Source organism: Podarcis vaucheri (assembly GCF_965113315.1).
Source record: "Podarcis vaucheri genome assembly, chromosome: 3".
NCBI lineage: Eukaryota > Metazoa > Chordata > Lepidosauria > Squamata > Lacertidae > Podarcis > Podarcis vaucheri.
In genome coordinates this window covers 125,570,648-125,588,888 of record NC_138761.1, presented here as the reverse complement: position 1 = coordinate 125,588,888, position 18,241 = coordinate 125,570,648, and the positions used below count along the sequence as shown (strand labels likewise).

The following is an 18,241-nucleotide window of genomic DNA, read 5'->3' as shown; positions in this document are numbered from 1 at the left end:
CTGAAGGACGGTGGACTGGCCCACGGCTTGTACATAATGTGGAACTGCAGATTGCTCCAATGTGAAAACAAAGTTTTCACTCTCTTCCTCACTTGCGGGCAAAGGAGGACAGTAGTGTAGGAGCAGATGTTTCCAATAACCATCAAATCGTGTTTATGACAATGAAACAAGGATCAAACTGTGGTTTGGTATCCAGTAGTAGTCCTTCAGAAAACCAGGTCTTCTGGGAAGAGATGTATTTCCTGCTGCCCCATAAGCAATGTTTTTGTTTTTTGTTTAAAATATTATTAAAAATATGGAGGGAAGGGGCAAGAGAACTAGGACCTAGCATCAAATTATTTCTCACACTGTCAGAAAAAGCAGGAATGGGACCACACATGGGGGTCCTGGGCAAGAACCAGTTCTCCTCTTGAGGCAGATAGCCCCACTGAGAAATGGGAGTAAGGTGAAACTGAACACTTGACATGCTGAATAAATTAGTTAAAATATTGAAGGATGTTCTCAAAAGAGGGGAAAGAAAAATCCCAATAGCAACCCTGCCAAAGAACCCCCCCCCAAAAAAAACCCCACAATCAAATCCATCCACAGAAAGCAAGCAACAGTACTGTCACCCTTGAGAGGTTCTGGAGTTCATATATGCATGTCACTTTAATATTTTGCCCTACAGTTTACATTTTCAATATGCACTGTAATATACCACAAGGCATTGCTCTAGAGATGTAACAGTTCATGCTGAAAAGTCTTTCTGATGTTAATTTGCTCTCCATCTGAAACTACACCTATTTAGGCTTTTCAAATGACTGGATAATAATTTCCAGCATGGGGTTTTGAACTTTCATGCATCGTGCTTGAAGTAGCCAAAATACACTTATGCTTAATTTTCCTGATAGGGTCTGACAGTCTGACAATGGTTTCCAATTATGAACTCTTTGTCTATACAAACAAGCTGCTGCTGAATATGAAGGGAAATAAAGGTACGTATAGGAATTTACTACAGGGATTTTTCTCCTGGGCCTATTGTCACACAGCAGTCACTGCCACAACTCACTGGAGGGGGGACTAGGCCTCGGCCTCACCGGCGCATAATGCAACTAGCCTCGCCCCCAATGGAGGACCAGCTGTGCAATGGTCTGAGCCACACAGCATTTCTCCCTAAAGAAGGGGGGGCTTGAGCCAGAATGCACACACGAAGGCCTGTTTAGAGTACCTGTGCCACACATTATGTGCAGCGATGGGGCATGCACCTGTCCTTTCACCATGCAAGCTGCGATGTCAGCTTAAGATAAAATGCCTGAACTGGCCTTCACGTCTGAACCAGGACTCTTGTCTTCGTTCCCTAGTACAATCTGTATGTATAACTTTCCATTCTTTTCACTTTCACATTCGTTCTCATTTGAGGCAAGGGAGCTCTCTTCTGGTCTCAACTGCTGGAGAACAAAAGTGAATAATAGCAATACCTCCTGTTGTTCTGCAGAGCTCTGCTATTAACTCTATTTTAATCCAATTACATCCTTTTGTTTTAATGGGCGGAATGATCTTTGCAAGCGTCTATGCATGTTTTTCCTGTGTTACTTTTTTGTCATCTTTATTTCAGTTCTTACATGACAGAAGAATGAACTAAAATATTTCACAACAAGCATGATGACCAAAGGAATGAACAGGAATTAAAACATATTTTATGCCATACACAGTTTTAACTCAAAAGCTAGTTTGACTGAGTCAGAGAAGTAATGCTGTCTTCAATCTCCGAAAGCTTCATCATCATTTGATTCAATTTGATCTCATCAAATTCCAAAGTCAAAAATTCAGATTCCTGGAACAAAGAAGGAAGGAAGATGTTAATGTTAGGAAAAAGTGCTGGAAACTTAACAAAGAAAAAAATTAGGAGCAAGAAAGACTATTTGGATGAGAACATCTGTGGACTGGTTCCAAACTAGACTCTTTCCTTCACAGAAATGCTTTGGAATAATGGCTGTGGAGCAGTGAAAACAGTATGATGAAAGGAAATATCCATATTGATTTTTCTTCCAAAAGGAAAGTCATATGAGTATGTAACAGCAACACAACCCCTACCTACGAAAGGTGCAGCAGTGGGGGGGGGGAGAAGTCCTGTGGGGCCTTAAAGACAAACCAATTTGTTGCAGCATAAGATTTCATGGTCCCACTGTCTACCACACGCAGGAAGTGTATAGATTACTGATGCGCACAGAGAGTCGCCAAGGATAGAGCTTGTCACATGGTCTACATGATCAATCATACAGTGTGAGAAAGTGACGGTCCTAATTTTTTTTTTTTGGCAATGTTTTTACATAAAGCTAATATGCATAAAGGTTAGCTTTCAAACTTCCTACATTCAGAAACCGTTTCTGCATCAAACTGTCTGCTGAAGAATGCCTACACATTTGACATAAATCCCTTGGGTGCAGCAGCGGTTTCTGAGAAGTGGTTTCTAGCATACACACACAGCAAGCCTCTTGGGCTTCATTTTTGCTCCAGAAACTGCTGCTAAACCCCAGTAGATATCCCCAGTATGTGGTTGCACTTTGCGGATTTTGCCCACCATTCCCCATCTTTTCATTTAAGAGTCCCTGATAAGCTTCAGAGGAACTCTTCAGAGTTCTGTTGTTTGAAAATCGCAATACCAGGACAGTTGAAACCCAAACCAGACGCCTTGCAAACTAGTTACAGGATATATATTTTATCCGTCCCTGAATGCCAGCTTCAGTCAAGCAACAATGCTGCTCATCAGATAATTCTTATTTTGGCAGAGGAGCATGTTGGGCATTCCTCAGCACTGAGAGCAAGAAGAGCAAAGAAACTATTTTACATGTCAGAACTACTGATACTTACAAATATGCTGTACTGTAAAATAAAAGGATAAATATGGACTGACACATACATTAACGTTACAGATCCTGCTTTAATGTAAACTGAAAGACACAGACTGAATGTTATACATATTAATGAGAATAATACGTTTTAAACTGAGCTATCTGTTTGTGTCTTTCAAGGAAAAGTCTCTAAGTCAAAGTTATAGTCAAGAATTTGCGGCATTTACAACAAGTCAAACCAAAGCTATACATACAGGGATTTAAAATGCACACACGCACATGCACAAACACAACCTTGCTGAGTCAATTCTGGCTATGAAGAATGTATAGGCAACAGCACCCCCCCCAAAAAAAAACCAGAGTCAGTTTTTGTTTAACATACTTTATCTAAATAGTCTCTGAACTGATTCATGCTAGCAGTCTTTTTTTCTAACAGAATCAAGTGAAACCAAAACGGTAAACAACCTTTCTGGCATAAAATTTCACATTAAAAACAGAGAAGAAAAACAAGGATGAGCAGATACATAACCTAAGATGAGTTTTGCTCCATATCTCTTATACATATAAGGCTAAATAAGCCATGCTTATTTAGCTGAGAAACTGTCCCAAGGCCATGCTCCACATGAGAGCAAAAAGCACAGAGTCGTAGAATCATAGAATCATAGAATCATAGAGTTGGAAGAGACCACAAGGGCCATCGAGTCCAACCCCCTGCCAAGCAGAGTCATGATAGTCATAGGGGAGGTTTGTTTCAGGATCAGGCTTCAGCAAAACTGATTGGCTGGCAATTATGGCGACAGGTCCTCCTAGCTCTGGCAAGGGGGTGAGAAAAGAGACTAAAAGTTTTTCTATTGTTTGTGATATATTAGAACAAATTGAAAAGGTTGGAGATGGAGGAAGATGAACCAGTCTTCTAGGGCAGGCTTCTTCAAACTCGGCCCTCCAGATGTTTTTGGCCTATAACTCCCATGATCCCTAGCTAGCAGGACCAGTGGTCAGGGATGATGGGAATTGTAGTCTAATAACATCTGGAGGGCCGAGTTTGAGGAAGCCTGTTCTAGGGAAATGCTTACTTGGGTGAAACTCAACTGTAAAAAGGGAGAGGGAGTTGGGGAGTGGATTTGATTCCCTCCTTTGGCCTGAAACCCTCACACTAAGAGAGAAATGTTAGAACTGAAAGCATTTTTCCTCAACCTTTCCTCTTGTGGAAGCAAATTCCATAGTTAAGTATTTGGCCGGTCCCGACTCTTCCAACATTCAGATATACAGGATGTCCATGAGGTCCAGAATTATGAGAGAGGGAGAAAAACTTTTCTCAACGCCAGGCATAATTGCATGTACTTCTGTCATGGCACCACTTATTTGTCTTTTCTCTAAAGTAAAAAGCCCCAAATGCTTAAACTTTTCTTCACAGGGGAAGTTACAGATAGGTAGCCGTGTTGGTCTGCCATAGTCACAATAAAAAAATTCCTTCCAGTAGCACCTTAAAGACCAACTAAGTTAGTTCTTGGTATGAGCTTTCGTGTGCATGCACACTTCTTCAGATACACTGAAACAGAAGTTGCCAGATCCTTCTATATAGTGAGAAGGTGGGGAGGGGAATTTCATCATCCTCTTGATCATTTTATTTGCCCTTCTCTGAACCATTTCCAACTACAATGTCTTTTTTGAGATGAGGCAACCAGAACTGGACACAGTACAGTAAGCCCACAACGTATGCAGGGGTTATGTTCCGGGGATCACACCTAAAGCCAAAATTGTGTATAGCCAAAACACTTTGGGTTCAATGGTGGGTGAATTTGCCAAAGTAATTTTCTACTTTTTTGCCATGCACGTAAAGCTGAATGCACACAAGTTAAATGTGCATAAGTTACGGGCTTCCTGTATTCCAAATGCAGTCACACCATAGATTTGTATAATGACAGCAGCAGTTGCATTTGCAGTTCCTTTCCTAATGATAGTTAGCATGGAATCTGCCTTTTTCACAGCTCCTGCATGCTGAGTCGACATCTTCATTGACTCCAATGTCTCACTCTGGTCAGTCACCACCAGTTTAGGCTCTATAAGCATGTACTGTATGTGAAATTAGGATTTTTTGCACCAATGTGCATCACTTTACACTTATTAACACTGAGTAGCATTTCTATATCCCTCCACTGTCCATTTATTCCTACGCACAGAATCATAGACTTGTAGAGTTGGAAGGGACCACAATGCAGGAATCTTTTACTCAATGTGCTTGAACCCACAACCCTGAGTCTCATGCTCTCCCCACTGAGCTAGCCCATATTCCACACTCTCTGCTTCCTGTTACTTAACTAGCTCCTGATCCCCAAGAGAACTTTGCCTCTTACGCCATGACTGATAAGATTCCACAGAAGTTTTTGGTGAGGCACTTTGCCCAAAGGTTTTTTGAAAGGACGGATACAACTATAAGCAGAAGAATTTTTTTGGGAAATGTATGCAGCCAATGAAATCCATGATTCACAGTCTAGCCTATTTCCTAGACAAGGAAATGTGAAAGGCTATTTTTGTCAAGCCTGTCAGTTCTGCTTACCCAGATTGATAAGTGCTGTCTGCTTTGCTGCAGTCAAATATGTTTCTTATCAGAGCCTTCAGACTGCATCTTCATTCCCCCTGCCAGGTTGCCCGGCCTCCTACATTCTTCCCAGGGACATTTAACAGTACTCTGAAGGGACACTAACATCCTTTGCTAAATCATATTTTAGGGACCCCTGAGTCTGTCCCCATAACTTGAAAGTTCAGTAGGTAATCCATTTTGGACAGGCACTATAATATATTTAGCATATCGGTTAACAAATATAACATGAACAATTTTCAGCTTTACTTTTCTCGTAGAGTCTTTTCTTTCCACATGATTGTCTTTCTAAGCCGGCTGGAGGACGCATGGAAAAGTGGCGGCTGCTTCTGCGCTACTTGTGCATGTCAGCTGCTAGGCAGGGAGGCTGAGCAGCCTTAAAAAGCCCCACTGTGCCTGCAGCCTCTTTGGGGCTTCTTCTGCCCCCCCCCCACTGGCTCTGTGAAGCCACAAGGACTCGCCAGCTCTCTCCCACCATTTCCTGGTTTGAGTCTATTTACTTCCCAGCACCGTGCGGATACATGGTCAAACGTGAGTTGATCATGTGTAAGTGGGGGGATGCCTGTATAATGCCCCTTGGGGTCCCTCCCAACTCTACAATTCTAATTTCAATGAGCCTGCTCTAAGTAGGACTAACACTGGATACAGCCCATCATTGCAGCAGAGCGGTTTATCGAAGACAGGCATAGGCAAACTTGGCCCTCCAGATGTTTTGGGACTACAATTCCCATCACCCCTGACAACTGGTCCTGTTAGCTCGGGATCATGGGAGTTGTAGTCCCAAAACATCTGGAGGGTCGAGTTTGCCTATGCCTGATCTAAGAGGATTTGTACACATGGTATTGCAGGAAGATGGCTGTTCATATAGATGTTTGCAAGTGAGGGGAAGTTAGAGGCACACAGTCAGAAAGAGTATTTCTGTAAAGGCCAAAATGTTCAGGAACTAGCGATACAGACCATCTATGCCCTCTCTGTATACCATGTGCAGTGGTCTTGCTTTCTTTGGAGAATATAGGCTGCAGTAAGCATCACATGAAAAAGGTGCTTTTAAATCAATTTGACTATGCCTTTGGAAAATGTGTTCTCTTACCTTGAGAGTGAAAAATTGCTCACCTGAATATATATGTCTCAAGAGACCTTGTTATTTGCTGTTCAGTTAAGATTCCTCCCTCAATGGGACTTGCCTAGATGTAGCTACAAAGCCATTGCTGCTAATATAAACGAAAATAAAAAACCAATATGAAATGTGTGTAGACCCCAGAAAAGACTGTGTGTCTTGCTTTTTGTAGCTGAGCATGACAGCTAAGCACACACAGTTCATATACAATGAGTAGCATCAAACGAAGGCAAACAGACATTGCCAAAGTTGCTCTTTTCAAATAAAATCAGCAATCTCAGAAGAGACAAACTAGTCCATTGTGCAGTTAGGTAAATGCGCTTTGGTTTAAGAATGCTTTGGTTTAAGAATGGACTTCTGCAACGAATTATGTTTGTAAACCGAGGTACCACTGTAAATATAATTCTGACATGTACAGTGCAAACAAATGCATGTCTACCCTGAGGTCAATTAGATTACTCCCCAGTAAGTGGATACAGAATGGCAGCATCAAAATCCTGAAAGTGAGGCTTGTATCTGTGATTCCTTTCCATGGGAGAAGCATTTGATATGCAGAATTTTGTTTGTGCTCCCATAATTAGTTGGGTATTACATGATTTAAGAGGCTATGTTATAGGAGGAGGGGGGGAAAGTTATCCGTCTTTCAAGAGGAATTGTTCTTTAATTCTTCTAATGTAGAATCAATCATATCCTATTGGAGATTAAATTGAAAGGATTGAAGGAACTGGAGCAAGTCCAAGAACAGAAGTAAAGCCTTCCATTTGCTACAGTGCAGTAAATTTAATTTCACTGCTTTTATGATATTACGTTTTTTTCAATCCATCATTTATAACCCTTAAATCAAAGGAGGATTATTTACCAGCACTCAAGTTAACCTTTCCAGGCTCAGCTCCAGTTGGTATGTGTGAAGTATTGCACACAAAGAATTTGAAAGATACGTTCTAACCCACCATAAGCAGAATCCACCGGCAATTCTTCCTATACAAGTCCTGCTGGAATGAATGGTGAAGTTAACAAAAGCACATACAATGCCCCTTTGTTTTCATGCATCCCATAGTAATATGTTGGGTTCTAAGATTGAGAAATACAAATAATAGTATTTGCGTTGCTAGTCATTAAAAACAATTGTACACAAGCTTATGAACTGTCCCCTCCTTCAGGTTTCACTATTCAGAACAAAGAAAGTTTTAAGTAGGGTGGTTCCTTATGTGCTGCCCAAAAAGAAAATATGTATCACTGAAGACGAGAACAAAGGAGGACACAAAAAAGCCCACTAGTGCGGCATTAGCCTCACATGTAGACTCTGCTGTTGAATTTCTGCCAGTTGTGCAGCTGTTAAGGGGGACCTTCAAACACTCAGTGAGAGGAATCCATGTGTTCCAAGAGCAAAGGAAGAGCGAGATAATGACAGTGGAGGGGGAGAATGGGAGGGAAGAATGGATGCTGCAGTGGGTGGACAGTGCTTAAAGGTCACCTGGCTTGCCTAATTTCAGTGGGACTGGCCGCAATTCCTTTGCAGACAAGGAAAGCCAATCCTCTCAATTTACGGTATAGGGGTGCGCACACCACTCTTTCTCATTACTCCTCCTGCCTGAAATTATGCTTCAGCCCTTTGCAGAAGAGATTACATCCAGGGAGCAGATGCAATCAAGAGAGGAGGGGGAGACTTTGGCTGCGTACACACTCCAGTTACTTTGCATGCAGTGCAGTGCTACTACTAGTTTATGAAGTCGTGTAAGCATGTGGTTACCGCATTCCACACTTTGCTTGTAGTTTCTTGAGAAATGCTGCATTTTGATGCATTTATCCCCAACCACTTTTTTATGGAAAGTTACCTTTGCACTGCGTGTTTCAAATTTCAAATATGTATTAATTTTTAAGAAGTACACTACAATTGTCATACAGGAAGGTAACATGAAATGCTGTTCATTAACATGGCTTTTAAGGTTTATAGGGAGTAATTCCCTGAGTAGAGATGTGTAGGATTGTGCTATAAGGCAGCTACAAAAAATCCAGCGCCAGTGAACGCCCTCACATTTGTGATTCTCCATCTCATGTTTCTCTACATTATTGAAAAAGGGAGTTTTGTCATAATCACTTGGAACAGCTCCCCTCTCTGTGTTGCTAGGACACGGGTCATCCATAATTGATTTGGATTAGCTAGTTTTTGGAGCTGGATGTTTCAATATAAATAAAAACTGTTAAAATATCCTCTTCAAAAGTTTGCAGCATTAGCAGTGATGACATGGAAAGACCATGAAACAGAAGGTAATAATCTGAACACGAGAAAAATGACCACATTCCAGAGCACCAAGCCACTTGGTATGTGCACAGAGACTTGAGACCTTTATTTCTTAAACACTGGCCACCAAACAATGCTACACTAAAGGTTTTTTTAAACATAAAGGAGTCAGGGGCATAGGGTGACTATATTTCATGAATATTGTTTACTTCTAAACAAGAAGTAGTCCAGGATGTACATATGGAGACCATTGTCTGCATCCTTTAGGGTTTGGATTGCATCCAAGTCAGAAATGTATGTTGGCAACCCAATCAGAAATTTCTCAACGTGGCATGGAGATATTGCAGTAAAGTTTTTCATCTGTCAGGTTGATCTTGTTTACCCCAAAGCTGTACAGTACTTAGTGTGGGCTTTGCATGTATTTCAAGTAAGGAAGCAAAAGAACATTTGCAGGGCTCTCACCTCGCATTCCCCATCTCAAGGGGCCCACCAAGATTACCTAGGGCAAGAGAAGAGGGGCGTGATGGCAAAGGGTCTCCACGTCCTTGGTGGATCACCCTTTTCTACCAAGGAAAGGACTGGAATGAGTAGTCCCAAGGGGAGTGTGACGATGTTTGCACCAGTTCTTCCACCTCTGTATGAGGTGGCATGAATTGAAACAGGAAGCAGGAAGCATTTTCTGACACCTTGGCAATCTGGCATCAAATAACGCTGCAGACGAAGCATTTGCTGAAAGCAAAAGTAATGTCTCGGAGCTTGCCATAGTCGGGTGACGGGGGCAGTGGGAAAACTCCATTGTGATTGATAGGTGAAACTTGTAATCAGAGGGAATTATTATACCAAGAAAGTAAATCTTTTTTTCTCTACCCCCAAAATCAATTTTAGAAAGTGTCTACCACTAAAGTCTGTCCCTATTTATTTGTATTTTGGCAGATTTCTTACTCAGTGCCACCCCTCTCAGGTCTGCATTTTTCAGACCAATTTTCCAAAGTGCTTCCTTTTTCATTGACTATAAAACTGTAACATTTGCTCGTCGCTTAATTTTCTTGCCTTCAGAATGGGTCCCGTGCATACTTTGTTTGTTTAGTTGTTTAGTCGTGTCTGACTCTTCTTGAACTCATGCTGGTAGCTTCAAGAACACCATCCAACCATCTCATTCTCTGTCGTCCTCTTCTTCTTGTGCCCTCCATCTTTCCCAACATCAGGGTCTTTTCCAGGGAGTCTTCTCTTCTCATGAGGTGGCCAAAGTCTTGGAGCCTCAGCTTCAGGATCTCTCCTTCCAGTGAGCACTCAGGGCTGATTTCCTTCAGAATGGAGAGGTTTGATCTTCTTCTTGCAGCCCATGGGACTCTCAAGAGTCTCCTCCAGCACCAGAATTCAAAAGCATCCATTCTTCGGCGATCAGCCTTCTTTATGCTAATTTTATTCAATTCTGTGACAAGATTAAAAAGTATAGGCATTTCCTTAAAACACACACATCCAAAACTTTAAAAGTGGTCAGCACAAAAGCTCCTGTAATTAGGTAAGCTAGTAGGCCTGCAACCGTCATCCACTTCTGTTAAAAAGGAAAAAATTATAGCTTGATAGACTCTGAGCTACATCAAACTGAGGCGGGCTGTTTTCCAAAGCACCAAATTGGGGTTCAAACAAAATCTGGTGGTTGGTGCACACCCCTGCTAATTATTTGCATAAAGAAGTCAAAGTAATTAAGATACAATTGTACCCTTAATGTTTGAAAGATGAATAATATAAAGAATGCTGCAGAGGTCCCGAGAAGGAACTTAGCTGTGCAATAGCTGAGCAAATATTTGCACAGTGTTCTTTGAAGTAAATGAGGACTAATAAGGCAATTATGCCCAATTCAGCTTTGATGACATCCTCTGACATAGAATCCTAAAACTCAATTATGGTTTATATATAATTACACACTGCTTCCTTTTACCATTCTAAATTAATTACACATCAATGTCATTGATTTTCATTCTTCTCATTCTTCTCTCTCATATTTGAACCAAGAACGCCTGTTATTTCTTGCTTACATGTGCCATTGAGCGGTTTCTACACAATGGTGAAAGTAACCTTCTAGGATAGTTTCACTGTTTGTACCACGGAGAGAAAACTCCCTTTGCTGGCTGCTTTTAGGGCAAAGCTTGCTCTTCTTTTTACTCTGAAAGGGCCTGCAAGCTCATTGTGTTCTTTAAACAATTAAAAATGCCATTTGTATAGGAAAGGAAAGGAGAGGAATGAGTAAAATGTGGAATCCTTATCAGATTCTAGAAGTGGAAGGAATACCACCAAGCCCATTTATTTAGCGAGATAAAGGCTGTAAAGTGCTTTGCAGTCTGAAAGTATGTGCACCCAAGAACACTTAGATTGAATTACTTGGGCCTTAACCCCCCCCCCCACCCCTGTTGTGGATTTTAATGGATGGGACATGGTTTTGAAACTATTAGTAACTGTGAGCACAAAACACAAAGGCTATTAGCTAAGTATTCCAAATGGGCAGCAACAAAATGCGAACTTGTGTGAATATTAGGACTGCAATTATGGAAGATGACGGGAGTGGTTTTTATTTTTGATGTTGTATCTGGCTGAAGAAAGAACTGTAAATTATGGAAACAATACTTGATCTTTTAGCTACATGCCTCAGATAATTTTTGATGAAAATGAGTTTCGCTGCTAATAATAAGTGCTGCATAACTTGCAACGCATTTAATATACTATTATAGTATCACACTCGACTCGAGAAAAGGGGTTGGCCCCTGATTTTCTAACAGCCCTTTTCCGGCCACATGACAGCAGTCGCTCTTTCCCCCCAAAACTTCATCAAAAATAAAGTTCTCACCTCTCCCAGAAAGAAAAACTTACTGTTTGTGATTTTAGCATATGAACATTTAAGTTCTTTTTGCATTGCCGACGTAAGAGGAAAAACAAATACTACTGATATAAAACCAGCAGAATACCCTTCCACATTCTTCACAAGGTAGAAGATTCAGAGATTTCTGTCAGGTTACCCACTGAAAGGGGTTCAACTTAACACAGATAATTTTCCCTGACTGGAGTGGTTGTCAGTAACCGTCCTTATCTTTAAAGCCAAACAGCATGATGGAACATTTTGTGTAGGAATGGAAAAGCATTAAAACTAAAACAAATACAAGAGAGCCAACAGTTAAATTAGGCAGTGTAAGCCAGTAACCCTGCTGGCAATCTACAGAGACAATGCTTTCAAAGCTGGAATAAGCATTTGCAGTGCTACTCCCATTTAAGTAAACAAACACACACACATTAGAATTGAATAAAATTATTCTGGCAGAAGAGCCACAGCTTCATTTTGTTACTCCATGATGACTTGGCTTCACTTCCATTTTGTCAAGTGTTTTCCTGGAAGCACACACAAAGAGCCCTGCTGTGTCCGCCGCTGGGGAGTCAAGACGGGATTGTGCTTGAAGTCTCTTCACTATAGAATATAACAGCTGTGTAGATATTGTTGTTTTTGGGGAAGCCATGGGAGCCTAACTTCCAGTTTCCTGGCTTTGTGGAGCTTGAGCCAGCGCAAGAAAACCTGAACTCTGATTTGTAACCTGGCATTAAAAAATGCATTTCCCTGAAACAAAATACTGGAGTTGGTTAAACATAAAGAGTTTTGTAAATATTAATTGTTTAGTACAACAATTGATAGTTCTCAAGGCTACAAGCATGTTCATTCGCACTCCAAACTCTAAACTGAACTGCAGCCCATTGTGAAGGGCACACAACAATAACAGTGTTACTGCTGAATAAAGTTTGGATCAGATCCTAACAATTTATGTGGAAATTCTTCAGTTTGGTTGTATATGTTTACATGTTTTCTTTACTGTCTGAGTACTTGGTTACGGTGCCGTTATATTCCCCCCCCCCTGTGTTGTAAGCTGCCTTGTGCATGGTTTGAACTGTGGACAGGTGGCATACAAATAAAACCATGTATGTATGTATGTATGTATGTAACAATAATGCTTATTTTAAACTGCTAACCACATTCCAATTCTTTTTTGAAAGAAAAAAGAAAAGGAGTAATTTAAATCCCATTATATTCAGTAGGCTAGAACAGGCAAATCTGGTTTAGATCTGGAAGACACCTCCAAAACCTAGGAGCAAGGGGGCCCATTATTATTATTATTATTATTATTATTATTATTATTATTATTACTACTACTACTACTACTACTACTACTACTACTACTACTGATATCCCACCCTTTCCTCTCAGAGAAGCCCAGGATGGCAGTTATTAATTTCATAGTTGCCAAAGTTTAGCCATCAAATGCTTGAGTAAACAGGAATGTTTTTAATAGTGAGGGAGACTGACAAAGCTCAGCTGGGCGGGCATTCCACAAACAGAACCACCACAGAGAAGGCCCTGTCACGGGTCAACCAGGCAGCAGCCAGAGGCGGTGCCACCAACAGGGCTCTTGTGCGGATCGTAATTAATGAACTTGAAAAGCAACTGTATAGCGAACTCCTCTCTCACACCCTATAGCACAGGTTCACTGGTATAAGCCCCTGCATGTGACTCTAGAGAAACAGGAAAGAAGACTCAGCAGGTTATGGGGTAATAGAAATAGTGACGACCAACACAAGGAAGCCATAACTGGACTGGGGTTTGATATAGATCTCATATAACCCCTATTTTAAAACAGCTGCAGTGATTGCCGGTTGGTTTCCAGGCGCCATTCAAGGTGCTCACATTAGTCTTTAAAGCAACTTAGACCCCAGATATCTGATAGACTTCTCCTTCCCTGCAGACCCTCTCCTCTCTGACGGCAAGGTGCAAAGGAGATCTCTTGGTAGTTCTCAGAAGAGGGCAATCTGTGGCAGCCGCTTACTTGGGGAACTCGTCCCCCACAGACATGCCCCTGGCACCTTCACTACGCACCTTTTGGCAGATGTGTGCTTTCAGGACTCATCCTGATGATGTATTTTAAATTGTTGTCACCCCCTGGGACCTTATGGTGAATGGTGGGACATACATTAAAATGATATAATAATCCTTTGGTAGCTCAGTCAGTGTAGCATGAGACTCAGACAGAGCAAAATATTCCGGCATTGCAGGGGGTTGGACTAGATGACCCTGGTGCTCTCATTCAGCTCTATAAGCGAAGCGAAGCGAAGCGAAGCGAAGCAAAGCAAAGCAAAGCAAAGCAAAGCAAAGCATAAACTTCATATACATTATCCCCAGAGGAGACAAAGGTTGTAAAATAGTAGCTTATATAAGGACACCCAGTAACTAGTAAATTAAGAGCTGGGTCTACAGCTATGTTTGTGCAGATGTGAGATTAAAAAATAAAACTAAAATATTATAAAAATCCTCAGCACATTTTGCTGTATGGTAATTAGGCAAAGCACAAGTGAAAATGTTTCAGAGTATCTTTCCTCATAGTGTATTAAAACCACTGGGGTGTGAGGTTATGAATAAGCTCTGAAACAGGCTAATGAAAAAGCATAATTTAGTCTCAGCCTCTTTCACCTCTGCTTAGAGACCAGCACTGGTTGTTGTTGTTGTTGTTGTTGTTGTTGTTGTTGTTGTTATTATTATTATTATTATTATTATTATTTTATACCCTGCCTTTTACCCTGGCGAGATTCAAGGCGGCAGATAAAAGCATCAAAAGCTAAAAACATATTGGGGGGAAATTGTTAAAAAAAAATGAAGCGCTAATAGAATTAAAACTATATACATATTAAAATATGTTTAAAAACATAAAATAATTACAGTAAAAACAGTAAAAACAGCATGGCATCAGCCCATTCATTAAAAGCGGTCACTTCTAAAAAGCCTGTTGGAACCCACACTTTGGGGCTCCCCCCTCCTGGCACCAGGCAGACACCTTTGCTGAACCCTTTCTGGCACCTGCACCTTTTAAAAACATTTTTGTTTTGGCAGGCCTATCTAGGTATGTAGAGGTTGGCAGGTATTTTTTATCTGTTTACAGCTTAACCGGTTGGTTAGAGTTTCTATCTACAGTCAAGCAATATATTTTGTTAAATAAACACATAAAGTAAATAATGGAAAACGTAATGTATTAAAAATACAGCAATGATACACTGAGCACGTTTTAGTGAAGACTGTTCTCACTGATATTCTCTGTCAACAATGGTGTTTCCAAGCTCTCTTTAGATATAAATATTCTGGGGGAAAAAAGGAAAAAAAAGAAAGAAAATGAACTTGAAGGTAAAGAAAGAAGAGTGGAAGCTTCAGTTCTGCGGAGGCATCTGTGTGGGCGGACTTTTCTCTTAAACCTGTGCTGAATATCGCAGCACACAAAAGGCCTAGGGGCCCACCCACACAGATCCTGCTGTCCTTGCTCATGGTCTGTATTTTCATTAAACATATAATTCATAATTTGTTGCGCAAAGTAAGATCAGCTAAAGTATGGGATCTACACTATAATACTCTTCTTTCAGTGTCTTAAAGAAATTGAGCCAATAAAACAGGGCACATCAAAAATCCTTTAGCACCATGTTTGAAAAGCAGCTTTCCCAGAACAAGCTTTTCTACAAACTGCAATATTTCAATTTGGGAAATTAAGACAATGAAGTTTGCCTTCTTCTTTGATACCAATTTTTTGTATCCATAAGACAATGGAAGAGAACAACAATTTAATTATCCTCTATGCCAGGAAGGAGGTCCAGGTCTGTATTCATAAAACATCTGCTTTTCAAGAGGGACAGCTATGTTTGCAAGTGGATCTATATTGACAAACCAAGGTTTGTGTTCAGCTAGGAAACCAGAGACAGAAACTGTGATTTGCAAACTGTTGCTTGGCTCAATGTCTGAATTGACAAGTGATAGTTATACAGTAACCACAGTTCTGCTTCTAGAGATTTCTGAATAATGGATAAGAAAGTGAACTGAACTTATGAAACTGCCCCGAGGATGGAAAACATAAACAAAAAAGAAGCTTAAAATCCAAGACTTGCTTATTATATACTTGGAAACGCAGACTCTGGCCAGTGCCCAGTTCACATATCACAGTAAAGCATAATTAATAGCTTACAATGAATGTGTCTTTCTGGGTGGTTTTCTCTTCTCGTTTTGCAAACTGCTATTGCATGGATGAAACAAATGACAATCTGTGGCTTAGTGTTACATCTGAAACAAGAATTGTAGCTTATTTTCCTTTGAGCTTGAGGCTCTCAGTTGTTTTAAGGCTGATGAAACTGCATCAGGTACAGCAAGAGACTCTTTTGTTCTAGCCACACATGTTGATTGCAGAGTGTTATTTGATAGTAAAGGCACAGAAAACTGATAGTCTACCAACAATTGACCAATGGAAGAGGAAGATCTGGGACATAATGATCATTAATAAAGTAATGAGATATAAGCAACTATGGGATGGAAGGATGCAGGCAAAATAAAATTTTCAACCAAATTGAACGGAGCTTCTTTTGCATTGGAATCAATATAAAATAGATGAATCTGTTATTTTAGATATATAAAGTATGACATAAGTAAGTGTATGTATAATATTGTACCTAAATATAAAATAAAAAACTAAATATTCAGCTATTTTTAAAAGGAATACTGGTTTCTTTGAATTTTAGAATTTGGTTAAGAGAGTGAAAGTGCTGCTCTGAATCCAACCCTGTGATGGGGGTTAGGACACAGCTTATCTGCAATAACATTCATCCTGGGACACACCAGTTAGGATCCCATTGTGACAAAACACTTCATAAATGCAAGATATGAAATGGAGACCCTTCTTAATTCCACCTGTGTACTAAGTGCTCTGAAGTGTGATGGTTATTATTTTCAAGTCTGTGGGTGTCCTATTCTTCTAAATCTTTTGCTTAAGTAACAATGAAAATAACTTCCTTTAAAAATCCATCTATAGTCTTTCTTGTCAGTCAACTGAAATTATTATTTCAGTACGGTAAAAATCATTTTGAACACTTTGTCCTTCAAGTTACCACATCTGTTTTTCTCTCTTGTCTTTGTGTTTACTAAGCTATTTTTTGCACAGCTTTTATAATATCATCTACTAGTGATTGCTTAAGTTCTCTAACAAACACTCTTCTCAAACCTTTCACTGAACTTTTGAAAATTACACTTCTTGCATACAAATCTCTCATTTCTGCTGCAGCCTGCTGAAGATAGAAACATTGGAAAGTGAAAAATGAAGTGATTCAACATGCCCACATCTCATTGCATGCCTGGACTGGACAACCACCTTCCTTTCTGTTCAGAACAGAGAGGTGCAAAGTGTTGTGGTGGTTAATATACTGCCAGCCTCTTTCGCTGCTACTTATAAGGGCCAAGTGAGCATGTTCATCCCATTTTGTAGCCACTTTTTCAAAATTCCATACTGGCTCAAAAACATAGGCAACTTCACATTTAATCACTGTGAAAACATAGTTGGCTTTTATATCTTTAGGTTATAAAACTTCAGGTTCAAAGAATTCAACCATTCCCACCCCCAACATAGTCAAAAGTGGAGAGGAATGCCAATGCCAAATGCCTCCATCTATTGTTGCCCCTGATAAAGAGAGATGGATTTACTGTCTTTGTACACAGAGTTTCAATTAGCTATCATGTCTAACAGCTATGAATCTGTTGAATTCTTTTCTGAAGCTAGTGGTCATCAAAGTAACAGCATTCATTAAGCTATTTGTTAGGACTCGGCTGTCTGTTTCCTAAAATCATAGAGCACATGTAAAACTTAGATATATACACGTTTGTTTGTTTGTTTTTTGTATTTGCTTTCTTCTTCTTTTTCTTCTTCTTCTTCTATTTTGACAAAGTAATAATCATAAATAAATAATAATAAAAATGTGCACCCCACCACCGAGACCATTCCATTGTAACTATCCAACCTCCCAAAATTTTAACACCTCTTGCGATGGTTTGACCCCTTTCCATTTTAACAGTACAAATTCTACAAACACCCTCCTCAAAATCATTTCTCCTGCGTATTCCCCATCTCACCTTAATGGCACATGTTAATTTATCATTAATAGCTACATCCCACACCTCTTTATACCATTCTTCCATTTTATATTCTGCTTGCCCCTTCCATCTTCCTAGCTATTATAATTTGTGCAGCTGTCAATGAATTTGTGAGCAAGTCCTTCATAGCCTGTGAACCTTCCACCCCATCGTAAATTGATAATAATGCTACCTCTGGACTTTCGGTCAGCTTTAACCCAGTGATTTCTGTTAGCTCCTTAAACAAATATATACACACGTTGAAAGTATTTTATTTTGAAAAGAGGCAGATCTTCCTGGAAGATCTACATACTCCTTACTCATTACAGATATGAGCCACTGTCAAGCAGAAAAACTAACCTCTCCTGATGTAGCCCATGATAAATTATCAACATACATAATCTACCCAATGAAAACGTACATCTCCCCAAAGTTTTACAAACATCGTATCTGCAGAGCTTTAAATGGAGTTACTAGCTGCTTACCAAGC

General features: G+C 40.1%; 1 protein-coding gene and 1 long non-coding RNA gene across 2 annotated transcripts in view; both read right to left on the bottom strand.

The window, feature by feature from the left end:
• Positions 1–607: 607 nt before the first annotated feature.
• COMMD1 (copper metabolism domain containing 1) overlaps positions 608–18,241 on the bottom strand; it is a 61,502-nt gene continuing 43,868 nt past the window's right edge. The window contains exon 3 of the mRNA XM_082216532.1: positions 608–1,813. Coding sequence (XP_082072658.1) covers positions 1,706–1,813 — 108 coding nt within the window. The 3' untranslated portion in view covers positions 608–1,705. The remainder of the gene's footprint in view (positions 1,814–18,241) is intronic.
• Positions 5,079–7,968, bottom strand: LOC309528871. Its single transcript, XR_014217944.1, has 3 exons — positions 7,407–7,968; positions 6,544–6,641; positions 5,079–5,520 (listed from the first exon to the last, which is right to left on the bottom strand). It is a non-coding gene; the product is annotated as an uncharacterized lncRNA (long non-coding RNA).